Source organism: Triticum aestivum, chromosome 3D (genome assembly GCF_018294505.1).
Source record: "Triticum aestivum cultivar Chinese Spring chromosome 3D, IWGSC CS RefSeq v2.1, whole genome shotgun sequence".
Taxonomy (NCBI): domain Eukaryota; kingdom Viridiplantae; phylum Streptophyta; class Magnoliopsida; order Poales; family Poaceae; genus Triticum; species Triticum aestivum.
The window spans coordinates 536,140,032-536,156,077 of record NC_057802.1 but is presented as its reverse complement, the minus strand read 5'-3'; the positions used below and the strand labels follow the sequence as shown (position 1 = coordinate 536,156,077).

Here is a 16,046-nt window from a genome sequence, read left to right as displayed (position 1 = left end):
GAGAGAGAGAGATGGATTGTGGTTCTTAAAAAGTGGAGAATCTAAATTAAAAAAAAAGTATGATAAAGGATCCCACGAATGTCAAAGTGCTTGGAATCATTGGATTGTCCTTGGACATCAACATACATGTGGGAAATCCTTGTTGATTCCATATGCGCAATTTAACACAGAGTTTTCCGAGCCACAACCGAGGTAAGTGGCCTAGTCCTACCCCGACTAACGAGTGTGTGACCATTTAGAACACTAGAGAATTCTTCGGTTGCTACTAAATGGTGTGACGCTCCCAATCGAACAACTGAGATGCTCGGATGGTTCTCGGTTCGGTTCTCTGCGTGAAACCTGAATTGCCATGATAGAATCATTCGGCAATAGCTCCTCTCTTTTCTTCATCTTGCCGAGGTGGGTATGGTTGGTGATAACCCATGGTTGTTCTGATGAAGTGGTTATAACAAGGTTAACATATATGTCTTTATTTTAGTGTCGTTAGAGTTTGTATGACACAAATGTATGTGTACATGTTAGTCATGTCAAAGTTGTTTGTGCATCTGGACAACAATATGAAGGCCAACTGAAGATGGATGTGCACTAATTAATTCGAGTTCCTGCATGAGGCTATATGCTTACCAATATATGGAACAATATATGTGAAGATGTGGTTTGGATTCATCGAGACGTGATTGCAGGAATCATCCAGACACGTATGTGTAGAAGCCACATGGGAATAGTTCGGGTCATTTCTGTCATTGTATCCAAGTTGTGATCAAGATAGCTAGTCTATCTGTCTTGTTTTTCTTAGGTTAGGCAACAACATGTCATTGAATTATAGTCACCAAAAAATGGAATAAACAAGAGACACATCAGGTGCAAGTTGCCAATCATAATGTGTTCATGTGTGCGAATTGGTCAAGAGTATTCATAGTGCATAAAAAAACTGTGGTTTGTGTCTCCTTTCGTGGTCCGAGTTCGAGTGAGTTCGGATAGATAAAAGCAAGTCCTCTCTCTCTCTCTCTCTCTCTCTCTCTCTCTCTCTCTGGTACAATACACCGAAGAGTCATCCAATATGTATGGACGAGATAGTGCCAATCATTCATGATAGAAGCACAGAAGCCACACTTAATACAAGTTAAGATGAACCATGAGATCGTATCCAAAAAGTAATTTCTAACATGAAATAATTATAATAAATAGTATAATGCCATGGGCCAACCTTCAAACATGCCTTCAATATCGTGCATGTTTGCATCCATGTATATATGTGTATCGGCACATCCATTCTCACCCACTGAAGTAGGAGAATGTACGCCCTCAACAACATGCATCCTTCTGCTCCTATCATTCATTGGTTCAAAGGGCCGGAATTAGAGAACAAATAAAGAAGACCATGAGGCCTAGTTTAGGAATATGAAGTATCATGAAAGCAATGAAAATTGCTACATATGCCTAGTGGTGTTCCATAATCTAGATATTCACGGGATGACTCCATGATGGATCAACCATTCTATCCTCTAGGTATTTATCGAGTGAAACAAACCTGACACATACTCCTTGAGAATAAATTGTGTGGTTGTGAGACCGAAGTAGTCCTATGGTGTATCTCTGGCTACATGCTGATTTTCGTACCCAAATATGTGAGGGTTGTTTCTTTCCCCCAAACCTATTTAGGTTTACCATTGTCGGGGTCGATTATTCCAAGAGAGGTTTTCCAAGATTTCATTTTTCAAGTGGATGAATGTCTTCCCAGCTCCTTAATGGGTCACATTACACGAGGCAGTAGGGTAAGACATACCAGATAAGTTTTGACAATAAGTTTTGACTTTCCGCCTAGTGCACTTTATGTCTTGCATCAAAATGGGTGATCCAAGGAATTGATATAGTATCTATTCTAGAAAATAAAAAAAGCTAGTGGGAATTATTGGTAACTGGCTTGGGACTTTATCTGCAGATTTGTTTTAAGAAAGAGACCTGGGATCAAAATCTCGAGGTTTAAAAATAATCATATCCTGACAGAGTTCATGCATTGGATGCACACTACACTTAACTTACCTTGGGCAAGCTGGGCAAGAGTAGCACACTTTAAAAGAAAAGTCATCGGCAACATGATGTCCGGTGAAACTCATACCTGCTCTCAAATTAGTGGGCTCATTCAAGGATAGAAGGAAGTTACATTTATCCAATCGAGGAACAATAAAACCACATCTCTTGGTAATATTTATAGAAAGTAAAGGGTATTTATAAATCTAGTTTACATCGCTCTTCTCACATGCTATGAGACCAAACACTGGGCTTTGATATGCCTACTACCAAATTCCACTGGAGGGAGGGGAGTTCTGTGCCAGACCTAGGCACCTAGCGTGCACACGCGTGAGTAATGAACTTACTATATGGATGATGTTTCTGACTACATGCCCTTTGCAAAGCTCATCGCATGACAAGCGAGTATTTTTTCCAGGGTTTATGTTTATTTTTGCTGGGTTTTGACAAACGAAGTTGGCATCATATTCAGGCAGAGAGGTTTGCCTGCAATTTGTATGGGCTATGCAGTTTGTGAGGGAATTAGGTTTCGTCGTGAAGTAGATCCGAGATTCTGCAGCTTTGAAAAAACAAAAGCAATAAATTGTTGCTTGAAAAATGCTCAAAAAGAATCAAAGTGAGAACAATGTTGCTTAGGGCATCTCCAAAGCGGACCCTCGAACCGTCCGCATCCGTTCAGATCGACATGTCCGGATACAATTTGCCATCCACACGGTAACCCATTAGTTCGTCGACGTGTCCGGACGTCCGTTTTCCCGCAAACCGGAAGCAAACCAAAGAGGACTTTGCAGGAGTCCGGACATCCATATGGCGAATAAAAAACCACCATGTACCCCTCTCCTCTCGGTCCGGATGGCGGAAGGCCGCTGCTGCGGTTTGATGGAAGGATTAGCATGCTTGGCGTTTGGCGAAAGCCACTAATCACTTTGTTTCACAATTTTTTCCTTCATTTTTTTTCAAATGCTCATTTGGTAGAAGCAAGCAGGCTGGCTACTAGTTCATTTGGCCGAAGCTACTTGCTTCATTTGGCGGAAGCTAGTTCAAATACTTAAGCAAGCTACTAGTTCGTGCTTCATTTGGCGGAAGCCGGTTCAAATGTTGAAGCATTTGGTGGAAGCTATGCTAGAACATCGTTTAGTAGCCTTCCCCAAACAAAGGGCTACTAAATCATCGTTGTTATTTGTTACGAGAATCGCATGGTTATTTTGACATGTTTGGCGGAAGGTTATTTAGCCGAGCATGGATTAAGTTTAACAGAGAAGGATATTTGAGATACAGGGTTGGATGGCAGGCTCCGGAATCAGTGTCGCGGACTGGTCCCCACCGGTCTACGGACGGATACGATGTGCAATTTAAGAGTCAGCGTTGGAGATGCCCTTAAGCAGGAAATCTTCGGTATTGATATTTGTCCCTTCTTTTGCTCAGTCCGTGAAACAGTTTTGCGTTTCAGGTGGAATGCAATCGTACCACCGAAATCCCATATCACCTAGGCATATCTGACAGCTTTGATGTCTTTAAAAGTTAAATTGGGCAGCACATACAACGTGCTTGGGAGTTGATCCCAAACCCCAACATATTAGATAATCTGCCAATCGCAACATTATCATCTCTATTATGGCAATGGCAAAACAATGTATAGAGATGGTTTATTTGGAATATTCCTCTCATTCAAAGTTTATTTGGTACTCATAATGCAAGCTTAATATCTCGTGTTCCTATCTATGATTATGATTCTAGTGATAGACTCATTTGAAAGCATAACGCTGCAGGTGTTAGCATTACTAAAAGTGCGTACCATAATTTTGGGCCTGTTTGCCCACCTAACATTCAAATTCAAAATACTAGTTTTACAGGCACTACAAAGAATCTATTACATGTTATCTAGAAGGATAAATTTTTGCCTCCGAGAGTTCAGACCTTTGCGTGGAGGTTACTTCGACAGGCTCTTCCTATAGCTCCTTCAAGATCATCTCATATTCAACCTTTCTGTAAAAGATGTGAGCAGCTAGAGGATGATATTCATTTGTTCTTTTCCTGGGAATTTGTTAGAGCATTTTGGTTTGTATCTCCCCTTGCTATTAGAATTGCCTACTTGCTTTCCACCGATCAAAATCTTATTCCTGAAGTCATTAACACTATATCAACAACTTATCAAGATCAAACTCTTTGGTTATCATATTTCTTATTTTATGGAGCATTTGGAAGGCAAGAATGATGTCGCTTTCAACAACAGAGAGTGGGAAGAGTTGCAGGTTATCAATACAGCCAAGGCTATGTTGAAAGAGCAAGAACTGGAGTACAGATCTCAGGGAGGAAAAAGAGGAGTCTGAACCAGTGAGGTTTTATTTGCAGATTGAGATGAACGGATTCAAGGAGTGGCCAAATGTCTTTACTGATGCTGCTTGGAAAGATATTTCTTTGTCTGGTAACTCTAATTATGCAGGGTTATAACAACATGAAGGTATATGCGTCTTTGTCTACAAACATGCGAGAGGGCAACATGAGGCGATTTTCATTGCTGCAGCATCTACGGCTTCTTCTGTTATCCAGACTGAAGCTAGAGCTTTGGAATTGGGTGCCCAAATTGCCAAGGCGCTTAATCTTCGTAGGCCCAATTCTTAAGAGATAACCCAGTTCTGGCAGAAGCTGCGGCAAGGCGATACCCTGAAAATTACCCTGGCCACTGGACCATTAGGGATAGTCTTAATGCTTTCATCAAGCACACTAAGGAAGCTGATCCTAGAGTATTCAGGATTAGTCGGTCAAGCAACAAGGGTGCCCATAGGCAAGCTGAAGATGGTTACAACCTTCATAATGCCGGAGCTTGTATTTTCACTTGTGTACGTGTTAGGCATGACTAGGGATCTTGTCCTGTCATAGAGTGTATCGCTAATCTCAATGTGCAGTATTGCTCTGTGTGACATGCCTTTAAGCTGAAATGAAAGGCTGAAAGTTCCACAAAAAAATTTGCTCTGTGTGACATGCCTTTAAGCTGAAATGAAAGGCTGAAAGTTCCACAAATTTTTTTGCTCTGTGTGACATGCCTTTAAGCTGAAATGAAAGTCTGAAAGATCCAAAAAAATGTATAGAGATAGTGAATCTCTAGGTTGTGTAAAGCCCAAAAAAAGGGAATAAAAAAATGAAAGGCTGAAAGTTCCACAAATTTTTTTGCTCTGTGTGACATGCCTTTAAGCTGAAATGAAAGTCTGAAAGATCCAAAAAAATGTATAGAGATAGTGAATCTCTAGGTTGTGTAAAGCCCAAAAAAAGGGAATAAAAAATAAGAATGTCAGAAGTGGGGTTTGAACCCACGCCCTCGTAAGAGGACCAGAACTTGAGTCTGGCGCCTTAGACCACTCGGCCATCCTGACTTTTGTGTTATTTTGCAAGTTTTGCTGTATTTAAAAAGTAGATTTTGCTTTTTAGTTCCTTCCCGAGCTCCCCGAGACAGCTTCCGACCTAGTTGTGCTGTGGTCTCGATCGCCTTTGTCGTGATGTCCTTCACTTCCCTGATTACAAGTGCATGCGAATCAGGAGTTTGCATAACAGATTATAGACTGTGATGCATCGCCGAGACGAGGCGAGACGCGTACCTGCCGTACGAGATAGACCTCTGACGTGAGAGGATTCATTTTCCACAATCGTTATAAGTAGGACTGGACAATCTGCCCGCACTAGTTAGTTAGTGGGAGACCGGCGGCTTAGGAGAGAGCAGAGACCATGGCGACCCCTTGTACCAGTCCGCCATGGGTTCACCGGTCCGGCAAAGTCAAAGTGCGGCTTCACGATGGCTGCACGTCCGCACTAGCTAAGAAATTGGTCTCCATCATAAGCGCGCGCCACACCACATTTCCATCTCTACCACCACCGATCGACCAAGCTCATCTACTCGCTAATGCTCCGGAGTCCGGTCGCCATGCGGGCCACTTCCACCCACCTCGCCGCCACCAAATTCTTACTCACCGTCGTCGTCCTCTCCCTGGCCCTGGCCAGTGGCCACGCACGCCGTGCCGGTCAGACGGCCGATCTGCGTGCCTGAGGAGCGGGACGCGCTGCTAGCCTTCAAGGACGGCGTCACCAGCGACCCCGGGGGGACTCCTCGCCTCCTGGCGACGAGGATCAGACAGCTGCCAATGGCGGTATGTCCGGTGCAGCAACCGGACGGGCCGCGTGCTCGCGCTCAGCCTCCGGGACGCGCCGGGCGGGGCCGAGCTCGACGACAGAGGGAACTACGAGGGGGCGCTCGCCGGCCGGATAAGCCCCTCGCTCCTCTCCCTCTCGCGGCTGCGGCACCTGGACCTCAGCCGGAAGTACCTCGAGGGCTCCCCCGACGCCGCCCTACCGGCCTTCTTGGGCGGCCTCCGGAGCCTGCGCTACCTCAACCTCTCCGGCATCTACTTCTCCGGCGAGGTCCCGCCGCAGCTGGGAAACCTCTCGAGGCTGCGCTCCCTTGACCTCTCAAGCGACTTCGGCACGCAGCTCCTGCGCTCGTCAGACCTCTCGTGGCTGGCGCGTCTGCCATCGCTGCGGCACCTCAGCCTGAGCTCGATCGACATGAGCAGAGCAATGGACTGGCCTCGGGCGGTGAGCATGCTCCCTTCACTCAGAACCCTCCATCTCTCTTCCTGCTCGCTTCCAAGCACGAACCAGTGGCAACTTCCGGCGGCAGGCTTGTGTAACCTCACAAATCTTGAGGAGCTGGATCTCTCCATGAACCGCCTCAACCACCCGGCCGCATCCTCCTGGTTCTGGAACGTGACAAGCCTCACTCACATCAACCTCATGGAAACCTTCCTGTCCGGGCAGCTCCCTGATGCACTGGACGCCATGGCGTCCCTTGAGATTCTTGATTTCTCATATAATGGAAACATGGCTACCATGCCAAGAAGCTTGAGAAACCTCTGCAACCTGAGGTACTTAGACCTGGAGTCGAGCCTCGTAGGCGGCCAGGACATGGGCAAGCTGATGGAAAGCCTGCCGCAGGGATGCCCATCCAACATGTTGCAACAATTGTACCTAGCAAACAATGGTGTATGGTTGGAACCTTGGCAAATTACAAGAGTTTGAGGCACCTGACTGGTGGGTTGCAAGTTCTTGATCTCTCTTACAACAACCTCACCGGAGGATCGATACCGTTGTCCATGGGAAATCTTACTAGCTTGGACACTCTTCACATAGCTTACAATAAACTCACTGGATCAGTACCCACAGGGGAAGGATATTTTGCTGGTTTGAGCACCCTTGTGCTGTCCTGCAATCTCCTTGTTGGTAACATACCTGCAGGAATAGGACACTTTGCTAGATTAAGCACTCTAGACCTTCGTGGCAACTACCTCACTGGACATGTCCCGCCTCAGCTTGGTATGCTCGCTAATCTAACTTACCTGGACATTAGTCTCAATGATCTTCATGGTTTGCTCACGGAGGAGCACTTTGCTGAAATGGCCAGTTTAGAGACATTGGACCTATCGCAGAATCCCCTACTCAAGATTCACGTGGATTCAGAATGGAAGACTCCCTTCAAGCTTAGAGATGCAAATTTTTCGTTGTGCATTATGGGTCCCCTTTTCCCTGCCTGGCTCCAGTGGCAGGTGAATCTTACTTACCTTGACATCTCAAGCTCAGGTATAACTGATAAGCTTCCGGACTGGTTCACCACTGCATTTTCAGCAATGGATTTTCTGGATATTTTCAACAATTCAATATATGGCGAATTGCCGGAAAATATGGAGGACATGTCATTGACACAATTCTTTCTCGATTCCAATAGACTTACTGGGCCCATACCAAGTCTACCAAGGAATATCATCTACTTGGATATCTCCATGAACTCTTTATCAGGGCCTTTCCCATCCAACCTTGGAGCTCCAGGACTAGAAACGTTGCTTATGTTCTCGAATGGCATCGTGGGTCATCTTCCCGAATCAATCTGCCATTCACAGAAGTTGATAGTCTTAGACTTAGCAAACAACCTTCTCGTTGGAGAACTACATTCATGTTCTAGAATGGAATCCTTGAGGTACCTGCTGTTAAGTAACAATAGCTTCTCTGGACCATTCCCACCATTTGTACAGAGCTGCAAAAACTTGGGTTTCTTGGATCTTGCATGGAATAACTTATCCGGAACATTGCCGACGTGGATTGGCAACTTGGTGCAACTGCAATTTGTACGGTTGAGTTATAACATGTTCTCTGGGAAGATCCCGGTCATCATCACAAAACTCAAGTTCCTTCATCATTTGAATCTAGCAGGAAATAATATATCCGGATCCATCCCACTGGGTATCTCAAACCTAACAGCAATGACACGGATAGCGGTAAGGATTGGTTTGTTTCCTTATCAGGCGTATGCAAATGCGGCGGGTGAAGGTGGAAATAGCTTGTCCGCTGTCACCAAGGGGCAAGAACTCAAGTATGGTGTAGGAATTTCGGATATGGTGAGCATTGACTTATCATTCAACGGGTTAACTGGGATAATTCCAGAGGAAATTGCTTCTCTTGACGCACTGCTAAACATAAATGTGTCTTGGAATCGCCTGAGCGGTAAAATCCCAGAAAATATTGGGGCCATACAGTCACTTGAGTCACTCGACCTCTCAAAGAACATGCTCTCTGGCGAGATCCCTTCAAGCTTGTCAAAGATAACATACTTAAGCTTCTTGAACCTATCTGAAAACAATCTTACAGGAAGAATACCACCAGGCTCACAGCTTGACACCCTGTACCAGGAGCACCCATCTATATACGATGGCAACAGTGGGCTTTGCGGACCTCCTCTTCAGAAGAATTGCTCGACAAATGGTACATCAACGCAAGATGATCAGAACAGAACTGGCCATGGTTTTGAGCCAATGTCTTTTAGATTTGGGCTTGTTCTGGGTCTGATTCTGGGCCTTTGGTTGGCGCTCTTCACCCTTCTATTCATGAAAGCATGGAGGATTGCTTATTTCCGCCTCTTTGACAAGCTGTATGATCAGATATATGTGTTTGTCGTTGTTAAATGGAAAAGATTTTCCAGAGCAAGAACAACAGATTAGGCATCGCAAAGTAGCCGACGTTACAGATCTTAATAAAGAGCTTTGAAGACCAGTGCGGCATACATATAATTCTGATGATCACATGATGTCTATTATGTGTGTACAACAATAATCCTGGTGTATTCACTGGAATATGTCTGTAGTACTTGGCAATCATCATTTGAACCCCATATTTTGTGTTCTGTGAGTCATATATGTACTACACTTCAATATATTTTCTAGAGAAGAAAAGACGGGAATATGCATGTATTAACCCGCAAAAAAAAAGAATGTATTACGCGTGAATGCATACAGACATTCTCGCAAAAAGAATGCATACATATTTTTTAGAAAAGGAGGATGACCCCCGGCCTCTGCATCTGGGAGATGCATATAGTCATTTTATTGATTATTCTTGAGGACCTTACAAAGTAGTACAACAATATGTCCGAATCCGCCATCTTGGCAACATCTGCCGCTACTCCAATCCATATGATGAAGGGGTGCAAACTGGGCCAAATACCCAGACCTCTCACCTAAGCCTAACATCTAAAGCCAGAGGCCCCGACCGAGCCACATACCGGGTCCGGGGCACAAACCGGTCTGACGCACTCACATGTGTCGTCGCCGCCATCTTTCACTAGTCCATCTTCAGAGCTGATTGAGGTGCCAACCTTGGTAGGTGCCTCCGCCATCGACGCCACCATGACGCCAAACGACGACCTCCACCTACGTGAGTCCATCTCCAAGCAACGGATGCAGATCCATGCTAGGATAGGGCCGCACCACCGCCGTCGCCCACCACCCACAAGCGCCACCCAGCCCCAAGGTTCCCAAAGCGGCGCCTTCAAGAAGGGAACGGCGCCGTGAGCGCCGTCGCCGCCCAACAAAGTTAGGGCTTTCGCCCGGGAGACCTAGGGGAAGGGGAAGTGAGGGGATCAGTCCATACCGACGCCTCCAAGGAGGGGAACGACGCCCTCAGGCGTCGCCTTCGACGCGGCCGGCCATAGCCGACCAGGGATTTCTCCCGAACTAGATCCCCGCCACCACTAGCGCCTCCTATACAGAAACGACGACCCAAGGAAGCGCGGCCCGACGAGGTTGGCCCGCACGCCAAACAGAGGAGGAGGGGAGGCGCCAGATCGCGCGCACCGGCCACCGCAGAAACCGCCGCCGGCCGCCAACGACCACCGGATCCCGCCGCCCGCGCGGCCGGGACGCCAGATCCACCGCCCACACGGCTGCTAGCCGGCCGTGCCTTGCCAATAAAGCCGCCGCTCCAGATCCGGGGTTCCCCACACAGAGGCCGGGCAACCGAGGCCCCGCCGCCACCATCCTTGGCGCCCCGGGCTTGCCCGGCGGCTGCCTCAGGCGGCGGCGAGGAAGGGAAGAGGAGGAGGGGCGGCTAGGGAGGAGGAGAGGCGGCTAGGGAGGAGGAGGGGTAGCTAGGGTTGGGAGGACTCTTCACCTCTAAAAAAATAAAATGCATACAGATAATTCTGAGGATGTCTAGTACTATCCTTTTGTATCCATGGAGTATGAATGTATTACACGTGAATACACCAGAAGAGTGTAAATAATCAGACGCTTGCGACTTGGCATACGATCCCGTCCTTCACTTCCCTTCCCTGATCACACATGCACATAGAATCACTAACCCGGATTCGCATCTGGGACTGGGCGCGGTGTAGCAGACGAGTGAGACCATGATGCGTCGCCGGATAACAACCACGAGACGATGAGACAAGATGAGACAGACACGCACTTGCCGTGCGAAATAGACCGGCCGATGTCTGGGACGTGGCCACTGGCCAGGGACACAACATCTGCTGGACAGATGCAGATCCGATCTCGGAATTATACAGTGCAGAAATTAAATCAGGACCGTGTGTGGTAGTGATGTTATTACTTCCTCCGTCTCAAAATAAGTATCTTAACTTTAATACAATTTTATATACTAAAGTTAGTAAAAAGTTGAGACGCTTATTTTGAGATGTAGAGAGTATTAGTAGAACCGTGTTAAAATAAGACTGCTATCACCGATGACGTGTACTACCTCAGTCCGGATTTATTGATCCCCTGTAATACATGTCATCTTTTGAACGTAAATTTGACTGACAAAATGTATGTTGTAATGTATATCACAAGAGGTATATTGTTGATTTATAAGTATTCGGTAGAGGTTTCTGTTAGAAGGGATAGAGAGGTTTGGTGGAATCGATTAGTTATTGTTTGAGCCTCGTGTACATATATATAGAGTACATAATTAACTTGAAGTACAAGAAAAAGCAGAACAAATCCTAGTCTATCTTATATTTCCTAACTAATCATAATACTCAACATCCCCCGTAGTCACAATGGTAGTGACGCAGACGGTGAGACCGGAGAAGAATCCGAAGGTAAGCCGATGGGCATCCCCCCACAGTCGTAACGGTCGATGCATCGTGGAAGTTGTGGCTGGAGTGTGAAAACCGACGAGGTTGCTCAAGAAAGGCGGTAGCCCTTTGTGCCGATGTCGATGTAGCCGAGAGAATAGGGTGGTGTAGCCGTGGTCAATGTCGAGTCGAGGTGCCCGGTGTTGAGGAAGTCACAGTGAAGCTGCAGGCGCAAGGAGCCAAGGAGGCACTGAGTTAGTCATGGGCACAGTGGTGTCGAAGTAGTGGTGCGCTGAGAAGAAGACGATGTTGATGAGGCGTCGCGTCGGGTTTGCCAAATAAGGGGACAGGTCGTAGACGAAGGCACGCGTCGGTGTCGCCAGCACCGGGCATGCATAGACGAACGAAGACGAAATTGACGACGCACCGCACCAGGCTTGCTAGGCCCAGGGGGACATCGTGGACGAAAGCACACATCGGCGTTGCCAGCACCGGGCATGCGTAAACGAGGGACATGCACGAGCTGTAGCCATGTCTAGGAGTCGAAGGGGCCAGCAGAGAAGGAGACTCGACGACGGTTGTGGCACCAATCGGCGTGGAGCCGATGTCATCAATGATGGTCGGAGTAGACGAAGTTATCAGGGAAGATGATGGCGACGCTGACGATGAGCTGGTGTTGGACAAAGACAAAGTGTGGGGGGAGGGGGGCAGCGACGACGACCGAACCGAAGTTGTGGATCGGGATGATTGCTGGAGTAATACAAACACGTTTGTGTAGGAGTCATAGAGGAATTGTTTGGGTCATTTCTATCAACGCATCTGAGTTGTAATCAAAGCTTGCTAGTCTATGTGTGAGTCAGATAGGAATAAGTTAGCTATGTACATATCAGTTGGCTTGTTTGGTTACACTACTAGGAAAAGGCTTACTAATGGCGCACCTAATTTGGCCATTAATGGCGCACTAGTGATGCGCCATTAGTAGCACGCCATTAGTATATTTTACTAATGGCGCACCACTGGTGCGCCATTAGTATCTGGTATACTAATGGCGCACCCCAGATGCGCCATTAGTATATACAACAGTGCGCCATTAGTATGCCTCCCAGGGGGCCATGTATACCCAGGTGCTTTGGCATACTAATGGCGCACAACAACATGATGCGTCATTAGTAACTTCGGCATACTAATGGCGCACTGTTTAGTGATGCGCCATTAGTATCCTTTGGCATACTAATGGCGCACTATGATGTGATGCGCCATTAGTATGAATATTAGGTTTTTTTTTATTTTTTTATTTTCTGTTTTTTGCACAGGTTACAAAATGTATAATTGGACAAAATATAGACAGCACACATCAACAACAGATTCATCGAATACAATAGAAGATTAGTCTCTGAATACAATTCATCATTTTAGTCTCCGAATACAATTCATCATATTAGTCTCCGAATTGAAAAGACCGAACAAAGATAGAACATTATATTACAAGTCTCGAGACCGCGAGTTTGTCTTCACATTACAAGTCGATATCGATCATCTAAACTACCATCACATAGAAGAGAGCTGCGGTCATCACGATGAGCATCATCACGATGAAACTCGTCTTCATCCGGTTCCTCCAACGCTCCCTCCCCTCTCCCGCTAGATAGCGGGCGTATCTAGATTCGGCCTCGGCCCTAGTGGCGTACCCTTTGTAACTGTTACCGCTGAATCGGTGAATCTGTCTCCGACACTCCTCCCAGTCGTCGTAGACTCCGGGAACCTTACCCTTGTACACGACATACCACGGCATCGCTATGCAGTAGCCAAACGAAACATTAGTACCAATTCACAGACAATACATAAGCAATATATAAGTATGCAACAGAACGATCGGAAGAGAAAAGCAAGACATTAATAGCATCGATTACATCTAAGTTGAAGGACTCTCGAAACCAAAGAGACATACTACAAGTTCATTAAAGTTTAATTAGAACATGAGCCAATCGATGTTTCAGAACTAGACACAGCATCACTGCTTTCGACTTGACTCAAGGGACCGGAGCGTGGATGAAGCCGCCGTCTATCGTGGGAGTCATGAAACAACGGGCGTTGTCAGCCTGCATTTGTAGGATTGTGTCGATGTCACTGTTGGACGGTTGATTTCTGAGGTAGAACTGCCCCGAGGTACGAAGGACATCTTGATGGATGATTTCCGCAAACTCCGACTGGATGCGAAAGAATTCTTGTCTGATGTCCGCGTCCTGGATTGCCGACACGCTCGCGGCCCAATCTTTGAGTCTACTCGGTAGCAGAAGTTGATGATGGTCCCGTACGACCGCCCGCATGTGATGGATGGCGTAGTAGGTACCCTTCTGACCGCCAGGCGGCTGCTTGACGCAGCAGAACGTCGTATTGTGGGAGAACACGTGCTTGCCGTACTTACGAATAGGCCTGGTGAAGGTGCCTCCAGAGTTGACGTAGCCGGGGAGAACATCATCAAGAACCTTCTTGACATTTGTGTAGTCTACGTTCGACTGACGGTCCGGGTCGAAATACGTGGCCATGGAATATTTGGGGCTTAGGAGGATGAGCGTGCAATGTGTGTCACTGCAGAAAACACGGAATGTTAAAAGAAAAACGATCGAAATCTAAGAATTCATATGTTACGGGGCGGTTGAGGGGAGGACTTACTCGGGAAAGTAAGGCACGAGGAAGTTATCCTTATCTTGGTTTGCCAGAATGACGCCTTCGAGGTAAGAACTCGCGACTTGCCGGTCCCCAGCGCTGCCCAAGATCTTGGCACGCATGTAGAAGGGGTCGACTATCACGATGTCCGGGGTCTTGTCGCGAATGATCCGCATCTCCATACTCAGCGAAAATAGCCGAACGAAGGTGTAGTGCAGCGGATGAAGGTTCAACATAGCGTGGATGTCATCAAACCGCAGGACGATCGTACCCCCGATGGAGTTATCCACAAAGCCCTTGCCCTCTGGCACCTTGGCCGCGAAAACCGGGTATGCCACATCCTTCTCTCCGAGACGCCGCTTCTCCAAAGAAAGAACACTGTCATGCAGACTCCGCATAGCACCGGTTGCAGCATCGACCATATTTCTCGGTAGCATCGGCCTACCCGCCACATGCACCCTCCTCGAGATATCCGCAGTTGAAGGTGGCCCGTCCTTAGCACGGATCGTACTCGGTGCCGGCTGGCCCGCACCCTTGTTAGTCTATCTTTTGCGTGCCTTCTTCTTCTCCTGTAATGGGACCGAGTTCTGCTCACAGACCGCCTTCTTGAGTGTGTTGGGGCTGATCATATTTCGCACCTCGCCTATCTGAGGCTCGGTGAAGTCGGCAGCTGGAGGCGTCTCCTGAGAGCTGAACTGCAGACGACGCCTGTTGCAACTTGGCTTCTCCGCGGTACCAGCTAGATCGCACACGTCTTTTGTTGGGTTGGGTTCTTGAGAAGGAGGCCCCATGAAGTCGCCACCGTCCCCATGATCGGCAAAGTACTGATCGACGTTGGCAAATGTATCGTCGTCGTCGTCGTTCTGATCCTGTGCCATATGCATGTTTGGATCCAGTGGCATAGGGATGTCCGGCACCGTTGCGGCGGTCTTGCCATGGGGCCGACTTGGCGCCGGCACGACTAGCGGTGTTGTCTTTGGGGTGGTGTCCCCCGCCCCCAAACGAATCTGGCTCTTCGGCCAAAGCAGGGGCCAGCTCAGGCAGGCGCTGAGGGTCATCACGTCATCATCGTCGGCCCCGATGGGTCGAATCGGAGGTAACAACTCGTCGCAGCCTGGCAGCACCCGAACTAGTTGAACCCTAAACAAGTTGGGTGGCATCTGGGTACCGTGGAACAAGGGGTTGCCCGGTTGAACGATTTTGCCCTTGGCGACATCGACCAACTCGTTGTTCACGAAGTGCAGGAGAGTGCACGGAACGTCGGCGGCGCCCTGCGAAAACATGTAGGGCGTTAGGGATGCCCAGTCAAAGGCAAGGAGATGAAGTCCTCGGCCGAGAGAGGCTTAATTAGTTATCGTGATGATGGCGTCGAGCTCGGCTAATGTCGAGGCACCGCCAACGGCGGGCGTGCAGTTGACGGAGGGGCCGCTTGCTGCAGAGGTGCCGGCCGGCGTACACCCGGGTGCATTAAGCTCCCGTGCCGGCGTCGGAGACACCAATGCCGCCTCCGCCGGAGACACCAATGGCCCCGCCATCGCGTTCTGCGAGTTGCTGGCCGTGAAGCTAGGAATCGGGGGCGGCCCCTGTTGGCCGCCCGCAATCCACGCACTAATCCCCTGGATCAAGGTAGGCACAATGGCGGTGATCGTCGCTCCGAGTTGTTGTTGCACTTGCTCTTGGACAATCTCCGGAATCCGCGCCACCTGTGCCCTGAGTTCTTGAACCTCGCGCGCCTGGCTTTCCGAGCTGGTCTTTTTCTCCTTTCGCCCACCAGTGTTATAGTATGACGACCATTTTGTCGACAAGCCTTTGCCGGCCACACGACCATCTGACGTCGGCTTACTGAGCTTATCCTTGTTCTTCATTACATTCAACGCCCTATTTAGAGTGGTGTCCCAAGGGTTGCTCTTAGTCGACCCCGCGCTACTGCTTTCAGTCGCCTGCGGAAGGAATGTGA

At 48.1% G+C, this 16,046-nt stretch overlaps 1 protein-coding gene and 1 non-coding gene across 2 annotated transcripts; one reads left to right on the top strand and one right to left on the bottom strand.

The window, feature by feature from the left end:
* Positions 1 to 5,318: 5,318 nt before the first annotated feature.
* TRNAL-CAA (transfer RNA leucine (anticodon CAA)) lies at positions 5,319 to 5,402 on the bottom strand. The gene has a single exon. It is a non-coding gene; the product is annotated as a tRNA-Leu (tRNA).
* Positions 5,403 to 5,751: 349 nt separating this feature from the next.
* Positions 5,752 to 9,232, top strand: LOC123075255 (receptor-like protein EIX2). The gene is made up of 4 exons (XM_044497910.1): positions 5,752 to 6,044; positions 6,186 to 7,060; positions 7,315 to 8,348; positions 8,430 to 9,232. The coding sequence occupies exons 1-4, from the start codon at positions 5,752 to 5,754 to the stop codon at positions 9,066 to 9,068; spliced, it is 2,841 nt and encodes a 946-aa protein (XP_044353845.1). The 3' UTR covers positions 9,069 to 9,232.
* Positions 9,233 to 16,046: the final 6,814 nt, after the last annotated feature.